The 12,649-nt window shown below is 41.0% G+C and overlaps 1 protein-coding gene across 3 annotated transcripts in view; it reads right to left on the bottom strand.

The window, feature by feature from the left end:
• NFATC3 (nuclear factor of activated T cells 3) overlaps positions 1-12,649 on the bottom strand; it is a 915,828-nt gene that overhangs the window by 839,507 nt on the left and 63,672 nt on the right. For all 3 annotated transcript variants that reach the window (XM_077457371.1, XM_077457378.1, XM_077457385.1), the window contains exon 2: positions 5,191-6,286. In XM_077457371.1, the coding sequence (XP_077313497.1) occupies positions 5,191-6,286 (1,096 nt within the window). The remainder of the gene's footprint in view (positions 1-5,190; positions 6,287-12,649) is intronic.

The raw sequence follows: 12,649 nt of genomic DNA, 5'->3' as shown, positions 1-12,649 counted from the left end.
ATTACTCTTATTTCTAAGACAAAAAATATTTCCTATTGCAGCCGAGAGAAAAAAAAAAAAAAAAAGGGGGGGGGAAAAAAGGGGGAAGGAGATAAAAAGAGCAAAGTGGGAGCATTCCCCTTTAGTCCAAATCACAATCCGGAAACAGTGTCCATTTTCTCTTTCTGTTTTCATATTATATTATTCCCCTCTGTTGAAACTGACACTCATTTTTCTCCAACCACAACTTAACTTCTTCTGGACTATTAAAGAATACAGTTTCCCCCAATGCTGATACTCTCAACTTTGCCGGATAAAGTAGTGCATAGTTCACTTTGAGACTTTGCAATTTCCTTTTGCACTCTATAAATTTAGCTCTCTGTCTTTGCAGCTCGGGGGAAAAATCCGGATACAATGAAATCTTTATCCCCTTATATTCAAGATTACTCAGTTCTCTTGCTCTTTGAAGGATAGCAATTTTATCTCTGTAGGACAATAGTTGGATAATTATAGGTCTGGGCTGGCTTCTTCCTGCCACAGTCCTAAACGGAATTCTATACGCCCTTTCAATTGCAAAGATAGTTTCCGCAAGTGCCCACCCCCTTCCGCAAGTGGCCCGCTGCCTGCTGGGAAACACACAGATCCCAGAGGCAGCGGGGACCGTCCTCATTGCGCAGCGCGGCTCGCGCATGCGCAGTAGGGAACCGGGAAATGAAGCCGAAAGGCTCCATTTCCTGATTCCTATACCCAAGATGGCGGCGGCAGCACTCGAGTGTCGATCCAGAGATCGGCTTCGGGTGCCGACATCGCGGGCGCGCTGGACAGGTAAGTGTCACCATTTTAAAAGTCAGCAGCTGCAGTATTTGTAGCTGCTGACTTTAAAAAAGAAAAAAAAAAAAAAAAAACGCGGAGTCCCGGCGGACTCCCGCTTTAAAAGAAAGGCAACTAAATGATTATGAACACTCTTACCAACCTCTGCATGTGTCTTCACTTGACAATGGCACAGAGCTGAATTTGAGAACAGTAACATGGTTTTTAAGTTAATTACAACAGGTCATGTGGTCTAGGGCTGACAACTAATTGATTACTATTTTCATAATCGATTAATCGCCAGTAACATATTGGGGTTAAAAAATAAAATAAAAATTAGCCCTTTATAATACTAAAAGAGCAAATAATCACTACTGTAAATATTACTTTCACAGTTCTACAGTAAAAAAATGAACCCCTTACAATAGTGATTATCATCCTTTTTCTACTATAAAGGGCTAATTTTAGTTTTTTAACCCCATTATGTTAGTAAACGTCTTAGACCTGGTTCACATCTACGTGTTTATTAGTGCTTTTTACAGAAATGTACAACAGTTTATATACATGGTTTCCTATGGGACATGTTAACATCTGAAAGGGTCAGGGACTTTTAATGCAAAATGCTTTATTGGTTCAATATACTTCAATGGAGAAGCTGCAGAAAAGAATGTAATGCGTTTTTGCAGCAATTTGTGTTTTTTAAATCTGCACAAAAAAAAAAAAAAAAAAAAAAAAGCAAAAAATGCAAATTGCAGTAAAATCACGTGCACAAAAAAAATCAAAACGTACAGCAAAAATCACTGCAGGAACAGATCAAAAGCAAAAACTGCATAGGCGTGTACTGAGCCTTATGCTGGTCACACAGATCAATTTTCAGATGAGAATATTCAGACGGAAAATCTTTACATTCTCTTAATGAAAGAATTTTGTTTGAAATTTTCACAAAATTAATGTAATTTCTGAATGAAAACCACATACATTGTCTGAAAATTCCTTTGACTAAGAAGTTTTCTATTTCCAAATTTTCCCATCACTGTGGTTGAAAATGAACATCAATTAGACCCACTTTTTTTTTTTAAAGCTTATTAACCAATTAATCGAAACAATAATCGGCCAACTAATTGATTATGAAAATAATCGTTAGTTGCAGCCCGAATGCAGTCACTAGGTAGTAAAGCAGTAACTTTAATCCATGGTGGGGGAGCAGGATAGAGACTTTAGTCCATGGTGGGGGAAGAGGATAGCAGTGCAAGCACCACTGACCACAAGCATATACCCACCAAACAAATGTAGGATAGTCGCTTGTTCTGACCAAACTGGAAATATTTCTGGATTTAATTCCTATAGGCTGCATTTAAAGTGGTTGTAAACCCTTTTTTTGCCAAAATAGCACAAAACCCCCCAAAATGACCCCATTTTGGAAAGAAGACACCCCAAGCTATTTACTGAGAGGCATGTTAAGTCCATGGGATATTTTATATTTTGCCAAAAGTTGCGGGAATATTAAACTTTTTTTTTTTTTGCACAAAGTTGTCACTAAATGATATATTGCTCACACATGCTATGGGCAGAAGTCAAATTACACCCCAAAATAGATTCTGCTGCTTCTCCCGAGTACGGGGATACCACATATGGGGGACTTTTTGGGAGCCTAGCCACGTACGGGACCCCGAAAACCAAGCACTGCCTTCCGGATTTAAATATAAAATGCTACCAAAAAAAAAAAAAACTGTTAGCGATCGCAGGGATCAGGCCTGACTCTGCGATCGCTGCAGTTATGTGTTTAGTGTTTTGCAAGTGACAGTGATCGATCGATACTGCACTTGGGTGGGCTGGGCAGAGGGGCAAAACGCAGGTGCTAGCAGGTATCTGGGCTGATCCCGCTAACAATGCGTTTTTTTGGAACCCTGAACTGCTGGGGACGCTAGTATAGATCTGATCAGATCAGATATTGATCTGTTCAGATTCTATACCACTACGGGAGGTGTATGCTTTGCGCGTGGGTGTTAGCGGTACTGGCACTAACCTAGCGCTGCCTGGGGCGACGCAGACCCTGACCCTAAAACCTAATTAACGCCAGGTGATCAGGGGGTTAAACCTTTATTGGGTAATAAATGGTGGGTGCCCTGATGCTATAAAAAGCAAACTAACCAGAGTCACCCGTAACACTTATACGGTGATCAGTGGTGAAAGGGTTAACTAGGGGCAATCAGGGGGTTCAAATTTTTATTAGGTAGTATATGGGGGTCCCTGGCGCTATATAAAAACCTGACGGGGAACCTAAATAACTAACTGGCTAACCAGCGTCACCAGTGACACTTATACTGTGATCGCTGGTGAAACGGTTAACTAGGGGCAATCAGGATGTTAAAACCATTATTGGGTAGTATATCGGGGTACCTAGCGATATAAAAACCTGGCGGTGAACCTAAAAAATAACTAGCTACCTAGCTACACTAGCGACACTGATGCAGCGATCAGAAAAAATGATCGCTTAGTGACACTGGCAAAAGGGGGTGAAAGGGTTAACTCTAGGGGCAATCAGGGGGTTAAATCTTTATTGGGGGGTGATAGGGGGCTACCCTGGACCTAACACTAACTGCCCTGACAGTTTTTACTTTTACAACTGACACTGAATGCATTGATCAGTAAAGAAATGATCAATGCAATCAGTGACACTGTGACTGGGGGGGGGGGGGAGGGGGGGGGGTTTGTGTACCTATGTGTCAGTGTAGTGTTTTGGTACACTTACTTTTAGTCTTCTCCTCGTAGTCCGGTCAAAAAGACCGCCCCGAGGAGAATGACATCACTTCCTCCTTCCTGTGTAAACAATACACAGTGGGAGGGAGTTCGTCATTGGCCAGGAGCGATCGAGAGGGGGTGGCCAGAAACCAACAGCCATCCCCTCATCACGGATCGCTCCCGGAGGAAAACGGACCGCCGTATCCAGCGGGAGGGGGTCCGATCGGACCCCCCACCCGCTGGAAGGCAGGCACGTACGTACATCTACGTGCTTGTGCCTGCCTGTGCCATGCTGATGACGTATAATGGCAATACGGCGGTCCTTAAGTGGTTAATGTACATACATCAATGTATGTGTATAACATAAAAAAAACACACAAAAAGATTTTTTTGTGTGAAGAAAATAGTCATTTATAGAAGTGAAGTCCCAAATATGAGATTGAATATCAGATGAACCGTCCAATTATAGCTCAACCAAGCAGCCACCCGTGTGACGATACCACCACCTTAATAGATGTAAGCTTACCAAATGGTGTTGACCCAAATGAAAATATATTCTAAGGGTCATACATGCTCAATACACTGGTTATAGAGATTGGACTTCCCAGGTCCCAGGATGGTCGAAATCAATGTAGAAGATGCCTTCCTCCAATGTATGGATATGAACAGATTTTCTCCCCTTAACAGAAACCTCCAACATCAACCGAAATACATATAGGACAGAAGGATAGGGCCATATAGCGCAATTCCGTTTAAAATTTTATTTAAAAAAGTAACAAACTTACATTTATGAAGTTACTGAAGCACTTATGAATAAAAAATAGGCAGTAGTGGTGTCCTCCCGACGCGTTTTGTCCTCATGGACATCATCTGGGATACCCATATTTGGGACTTCTCTTATATAAAGGACTGTATTTCCTTCACAAAAAAAAAAATCTTTTTTTGTGTGTTATTTATGTTATATACAAGGTTCATTCACCCATTGATGCATGTAAATTAATGTGCACAAGTATGTATTAAATTGTTGGAGATGTAAAATTCTTTAGACCAACAATAACCATGTGATTTTTCACGTATAAGCAAAACTATTGCACAGATTTATGAACTATTTTTTCTTTTAGAGCTACACTTTACATACTGTTTATACTATATTAATGCTAAGCTGTAGCTAACCAGGATATCTCCTAAACCTACACAGTTTAGGAGATATCCCCTGTCCCGTGCATGTGCTCATGACATCGGCACATGGGCACTAGAGCAAACTAACGCAATGGCACCCATGTGCCGCTGCATCAGTCTGCATGACATTACCAGGGTCTCCCGCACACATGCGGGAGTGACGTCATTGCGGCCAATCACAGCACCAGAGACGCGATACCCGGAAGTAACTCTGGGACAACATGTCGGTGGCTGGAGGGGGAGACGAGGACGGTTTTGGGGGCTTCAATCTGAGGTAATACCTCAGATTGAAGGTGCATAGTAGCTCATTATTATGCTTTTGTCTTGCAGGTTGTCTTATGTTTTTTTTTTTTTTAAAGAGTTTACACTTCCTCTAATTCCTACAAACTGACGTGAAAATATTAAATACATACAGTTTAATTTACCGGCTATAGAAATCAAGGTAAAAAATAAAAGGCTAAATAAAATAGTTAAACTCACCGAAATAGAGGTGTGTGCCCAGATTTCGGTTTGCTCCATGTAAAATGTGATGGAACTGACAAATACTGATCAGTGAAGGAGTCTTTTCTGAGAGGAATTGGAGAACCAGTACTATCCTCAGAAGGCGTTTCAAGAGTTGGAGATACATTTCTCTGATCCTCAACACCAAGATCAATCTTTCCTTCCAATGTGGTACTTTGATCTTCAGAGGTCTTTCGTGTTTTGAGAGGAATATCAGTTTCCTGAGGGGGAGATACACTATTGGCTGCATTGTGAGACAAAGTAATCCACGTGTCTTCTGTAACACTTCCCCTGGGAGAATGGCTAGGCGATGGTGTGGGCGAGTGATGGGGAGAACTTAGATAGCAGATCTCTGCACTAGAGTGCCTTCTCTTGCCATAAGGAGAGGAGGGTCTTGATGAAGGACTTGAAGTAGTCCGAGGGCTGAGCCAGTTTTCATCAGTAATGCTAGTTCTAGGAGAGTGGCATGGGGACTGTCTTGGAGATAGAGAGGCACCATAGCAAAATGGTTGCCATGCATCATCATTAGCAACCCCCCTGGGGGAGCCACTGGGAGAGGTCAGTGGTGAGCCTAAGCTAAAACGTGCTGCTGCCTCATTCAGTTCTGACTCAACATCATCGTAGATGTGGGAAACTGATTCACAAGAAGATGCATCAGAGAACCAGCTTCTGGAAGATATGCTACTTCCAGGGCTTGGACTTAAAGATGGCTCTCTATAAGAGGGTTCGAGCTGGAGATGGTCACAGGAAGGCCCTTCAACGTAATCATTTTCATGGTCACCTTTTCGCAGTTCTTGTGAGATTTCAGTATCTTGGTGGCAGTTAGGAGATATTGATGTAATCTGAATGCTGGGACATTCAAAAGGCTTTGGTCCTCCAGAAGGATTGCACTTTTGTTCTTGGACTTCATTGGTGCCATCAAAGGTTTTGAAGCCTTGAAAACAGGAGATGGGAGTGCAAGCTGAACTGTGAACTTGATGATCAAGGCATGGGGTACAAATGGGCTGGCTTACTGCTGATGAAGGCTGGTCTACATTGAAGATATAAAATGACGCGCTGTCATCAGGCTCAAGATCTGAGGGGAAGTAAAAAAAAAAAAAAAAACACACATGCGTGAAAAAAAAATGCTCCAATTAGAAATCAACTAATAATGATAGTAAATATGTACATGAATAATCTGAAAAAAGTGGTTCTACAGGCTGAAGGTGTCTTTACCTTCATGTAATCTAAGCATGAAGATAAAAAAAAAAAAAAAAAAACCTTTGTGCAGCTCCCTCCTACACCCCAGCCCCGCCTTATACTTACTTGAGCCAGATCTTGATCCAGCGAAGTGCACGAGAGCAGTAGCTTTCCCAGCTCTCTGCCTCCTCATTGGCTCAGACAGCAGCGAGAGCCACTGGCTCCCACTGCTGTCAATCACAGCCTTATGGACACCCAGAGAATCGCTCAGAAGAGAATGGCTCATACATGAGTGCCCACACAGTCCGGAGCACTGGCGGGGACCCAAGAAGAGGAGGATCAGGGCTGCACTGTGCAAAACCATTGTAAAAAAGAGTAGGTAAATGACCTTGTTTGAGCGGCTTTGGGTTTTTTTGCATATTAAAACTTTTTTTTTTTTTTTTTTTTTTTTTTTTTTTTTTTTTAGGTATGAAGATTGGTTAAAACTACCAAACATTACATACTTCCTCAAAGAAACCCTAAATAATAAAATAGCTGTGATTCCAGATTTTTTTCATGTGTCATGATCCATCAAGAGCAAATTTTCAAAACTTTTTTTTTTTAGGGTATGTAAAAGCAAAAAGATTAGTAAATATTTTGGCAAACTGTAATAGATGAGCATATGCTGAGAAAACAGGCACCCAAACATGCCAAACCTTAAATATGTGCACACCCATGAAATGGCAAACTTTAGGACCTAAAGTTTTCCATCAGATTAACATTAACAATGTCTCCTGAATTATTGCCCTCACACCTGCGTGTGTGTCGATGTGTAGCATGTAGCTCAATCAATGTTTTAATATATAGGCGCCCTGACAAGTTTGAATATGTGTATGTATGTGGGAGACAGATTAAAGTTTTATTAGTTTTGTATGTTTTAAAAAAAAAAAAAAAAAAAAAAAAAAAAAAAAAAAAGCGTTTGGATGCAACGTAACATTTTTGGTTTACACTTCATGTACCCACTGAAAGTGATCACCTTGTAAAACAACCCATTCAATTGAAAACAGAAATGAAAGGCAAAACATTTGTCTATTTTTTCTACCTCTTTGCACCCTCGCCAGCACTCCGCCGATTTACCATGTTGGAATTTACTAATCTTATCAGGAGTAGCATACCATCTAGTACATTTCTAATTCCTCTCAACAGTTTTAACGTCTGATGCCAAACTATGGGTTAGTTTCAATATTTTACCTATAATTGTTTTATCCTTCTGTGTTGCCAATTCCCTTTCCAATTTCTTAATAAATACCAAATAAAATTATAATTGCGCTACCATAAAAAAATTTATAGCATGCATATTTCTTAATAAATGGCGGGATCTCCAGTTCATCCACTGTTAACAACTTATATAACCTAGATATAACACCTTTGGTATCTGTTATGCAAAGCCGTTCCAATGGAGTCAACTCTTCATCTGATCTAATTGGGTGAGGTAAATTTTTAACAAAGTGGTACAACTGGAGATATCGCCATTCGTCAATCAACATCAAACTTTATTGTGCCTTAGTACCTGGTATAATACTATTTTCCCTTTTGTGATTATATTGCTTAAATTGTGCCCTATCCTTTTTTCACCAAATTCCCTACTATGTTCTTACTCCCTGGTGGAAAATATTTTTATCTTTCAGTGCCATTAAAGGTGAATTATAGTGCCCATTTAATGGTTTATACACCCTATCCCAAATTTTGAGTGCATTTTGTGTTAGTGAATTTCTGTGCAAGTCAAGTGTCCTGTAGTGTGGGGGGTTCCATATTTTACTCAATTGCGCCTTACAACATACATATTCTAAATTAACCCACCTCTTAATTTCTATTTTCCCTTACCCATTTGACGACTCTTGACAGTATTACCGCATTGTAATATTTTTGGATATCGGATAGATCGTTTTTTTTCCCTGTTTCAATATTGAAAAGGACACTCTTGGTTTTTTATTCTTCCAGACAAATTTCATTATTAGGGATTTTAACTTTATGAGGTCGAGGTAATGCCAAAAGCAGCATCTGGAATTCATATAAAATCTTAGGAAAGGTAAAAGTCTTTAAAGCGGGGTTCCACCCTAAAGTGGAACCTCCGCTGATCGGAACCCTCCCCCCTCCGGTGTCACAATTGGCACCTTTCAGGGGGGGTGGAGATACCTGTCAAAGACAGGTATTTACACCCACATCCGGGCATAGACTCCCGTGGGAGTCTACGCCATTTCCTGTACTGCCCCGCTGTCTGCTGGGACACACACGGGTCCCAGAGACAGCGTGGACAATTCCCATTGTGCTGCGCGACTCGCGCATGCGCAGTAGGGAACCGGAAAGTGAAGCGGCAACGCTTCACTTCCTAATTTTCTCACCTAGAATGGTGGCGGCAGCAGCCGAGGGATCGATAGGCCTCAGCTGCCGGCATCGCTGGAACCCGGGACAGGTGAGTGTTCATTTATTAAAAGTCAGCAGCTGTAATATTTATAGCTGCTGGCTTTTAATATTTTTTTTTTTGGTGGAATCCCTCTAAGGAATTAATGCGTCCTACCCATGAGAATTGTCCATTTACTAATCTTTTACTTTCAGCTTTCATTTCATCTAACAATGGTATACAAATAATTTTATAAATCTTCTTTGTTGAATTTGCTAATTTTATTCCTAAATATTTGAGTTCCTTCCGCCAAGGGAATTTGCCTTCTCTTTGAAGCATCCATTCATCCGACTTACTTATGTTTAAAATCTCAGGACTTATCTTGGATTATTTGAAAGTTTGATAATTCCCCATTTTAGGACCTTCAAAAGGTTGGGCATTGTATTTCTTGGATTTACATAGAACAAAACATTGTCCGCAAAAGGTGGCCATTTTATTTTCCTCGTTTCCATCCTTAATTCCCATTATATCAGGGTTGTTTCGTATTGTGGAAAGTAACGGATAAAGATAAATAAAAAGGGGTGATAAAGGGCAGCCTTGTCTCGTCCCCTTTTTCATTTCAAATAAAGGGGACGATATTCTGTTTATTTTTTATGATAGCTACAGGATGATGGTATAATGTTTTAATCTACTGAACCATTCTTGGACCAACTCCCAGCATTTTTTTATGTCTGGAACATTTATCCCCAGTCTACCCTGTCAAAGGCTTTCTGTGCAGGAGTAAACCTGGAGATCCCGTTTCTTTCATCCACTGGAGTAGGAGTAAAGTTCTCACCCCATTATCCCTCCCCTCCCTTCCTGGGACGAATCCTACCTGATCTGGATGTACCAGTGAGTTCATCAAAACCTTCATATGACCTGTCAGTATTTTAGCATATAGTTTTGTATCTGCATTTAGCAGCGATATTGGCCTGTAAAAACGTTGCATCTTTCCCTTCCTTCTGGATTATGGCAATTGTGGCAGATAGGGCCTCCCTACTCATTTTATAATCAGCCCCCAGACTGTTGATATATCTACATAACTTTGGGGTTAAAATTTCTTTATACTTTTTATAATAGAACGTTGTAAACACGTCTGAGCCAGGACTTTTCCCTGGGGACGAGTCTAACAGAGCCTTATTTATTTCTTCCTCGGTTATTGGCTTCTCTAATATTTCCCTATCATTTTCCGTGATCTTTGGCAATCTAGCATTTTTAAAGGAAATGGTTTATACTATTTCCTCTTTCCTCTGACGGGTCCCATACTACTGTTCTACTGAGTATAACCCCTTGTAGTAATGTTTAAATATTTCCGCTATTTCTTTTGTTGTATGGACCATTTCCCCTTTCCCATTTTGAATTTTTCCTATATAATTTATAGATTTTTTTCTTCCGAGGCATTCTTGCTAAATATTTACTAGGTTTATTTCCCCATTGATATTTTTCTATGGCATTGCAATTGAATGTTATTTTTGTCTCCTGTTCCAATAAGGCTTTTAGTTCATCCCTTTTAATTAACACTGTTTAGTACAGTGTACTATATTGATTCTGTTTTTTATGTTCTTGTTTAGCTCTAAATATTTCTCTCATTAGTGTTTTAATTTTCTCCACTTTCTCTTTTTTTTTTCTCGTTCATACTGCTATCAGAATCCCCCTGATGTAAGCTTTATGAGCCTCCCATAATGTATGCCCTACTATTTCATCTGTGTCATTTGTTCAAAAATAGCTCTGGAGGCAAATCCGTAAAAATTTGCAACTCTAAGCCTTCATACTGCACTGGGGCCTTTCCTCTTAAATTTCGTCCAGAGTTCTGCTTTGTCTTCTTAGAATCTGAATCTTACCATTATGTCCCGTGGACTATCTGCTTTCGAATATTTTTTTTCCTATCCGGTGCACCCTCTCAATCCTGGGGAATTCTTCATCTCCTTTATCCCAAAGAGGGCTGAAAATGGTTTTAATTATTTTTCTCAGATCTTCTCCTTTTACCTCAGGAACTGAACAAATTCTCAAGTTTTGTCTTCTGTTTTGATTCTCCTGATCTTCTAGTCTATAGAGGATTCTCCTCTGGGTTTGTTGTGATGTTTTAACTTGCTCCTTTAGGTTTACATATCTCTTGGGCATGTTTATCCGCTCTCTTCTGCTACCTCCACTCTTGATAGGAGGTGCCCCAGATCTGCTCTCAACATGTTGATATCTGCTTTAATTGCATTTTCTAACCGCAGGAGCATCTCCATAATTTCTCCTTTTGTTAGGATCTGGTCATCCATCCTTTGTTTGACCACTTTACTTATTTCCAATTCACTCTCTGTTGTTCATAGCTATCGTACTGTCCATAGCTTTATCTTTCGGGGGTTTTATAGACACCACCCTTTGTAGATTTACTCATGGTGTTTTTCTTCCCCCTTTTCCCTTCCTACCCTCTCCTCCCTGTTCTCTCCCTACCTCTACTCTATCATCCACTACTCCTCTATCCCCAAAACCAGAGGGGCAATGAAGGAAAAGGGAAAAGAGATGGGGGCGGGGCCTACGTCCTCCAGAGATGAGTTAAACTTTTATAGTCCAACCAACCTTTGCTGCCCAGACTTGTGACACAGAGTTTGTTATATTTATATAGATCCAGTACCGTCTCACAGTAGCACAGTTTTTCCTTAGGTTGCAGCACATCAAAAAAAAAAAAAAAAATACAAGGATGGAGGGTGTAGGGAAAAGACAGGGAGGGAGAGCAAGGGCAGCTGGTTAAAGTTGATGCATTTCCTTTTTTTTTTTCTCTCTTCTCTTTTACCCTTCTCTTCTTTCTCCTCCCCTTTTCTCTTTCCCCCTCCTCCTTCCCTGTACAGTTCCTATTGGGGTCAGTACAGACGTTCTTTTCTTGTACCCCTCTGGAAAATTAGAGTTACGCTTACCGGTAACGTCTTTTCCAGTAGTCTTTCAGGACAGCCACTATGAGAGATAGACTCCTCCTCTTCCTCTAGAAACACTGCGCCAGCCCATAAATTCTTACTTCCCCTGCCGGACCTCAGTTTATATCGAGCATACCTCCGGCCAGCTGGGGAGACACAAGAACACATTAATAACATATTTATCAAATACCATTATCTTGCTGCGCTCTGGTCTTTTGTAAGACTCCCCCCAATTTTCGGGTGGGAACTAGGGCTGTCCTGAAAGACTACTGGAAAAGACGTTACCGGTAAGCGTAACTCTAATTTTCCCTAATCGTCTTTCAGGACAGCCACTATGAGAGGATAAGCGAGCACTTACCAGTTAGGGTGGGACTACAGCTTGCAAAACCTTTCGCCCAAAGGTCTGCTCACCTGCCGACACCAGATCCACTCTGTAGTGCTTTACAAAAGTGGAATAGCTGGACCATGTTGCTGCTCTGCAAATCTGCTCTGGCGTTGCTCCCGCTCTTTCTGCCTGGGAGGCTGCCATAGCTCTAGTGGAGTGTGCTTTAATACCCACTGGGATTTCTTTCCCTGCAACTAAATAAGCCTGCTCGATGGCTACTCTGAGCCACCTAGCAATAGTGCGCCGGGACGCCTTACAACCTTTCCTGGCCCCGGAAAACAAAAACAAATAAGGAATCTGACCTTCTAAATGACTTGGTCAGTTCCAGATAGTGTAGGATACATCTCCTAACATCCAAATAATGGAATTTTAGTTCCTTCTCACCGGAGGGATTGGGACAAAAAGAGGGCAAAACAATTTCCTGGATTCTATGAAAGCTGGATGGCACTTTCGGCAAAAAGGCTGGATCGGTCTTTAAAACTATCCGATCCGGAAAAATAACGCAAAAGGGAGCCCTGACTGATAAGGCCTCCATCTCACTGACCCTCCTAGCAG

The sequence above is a fragment of the Lithobates pipiens genome, unplaced genomic scaffold (genome assembly GCF_037356315.1).
Source record: "Lithobates pipiens isolate NorthernLeopardFrog02 unplaced genomic scaffold, aLitPip1_a1.2 Scaffold_10, whole genome shotgun sequence".
Taxonomy (NCBI): domain Eukaryota; kingdom Metazoa; phylum Chordata; class Amphibia; order Anura; family Ranidae; genus Lithobates; species Lithobates pipiens.
Note: the sequence above shows the minus strand (reverse complement) of the source record. Positions and strands in the feature narration are given on the sequence as shown.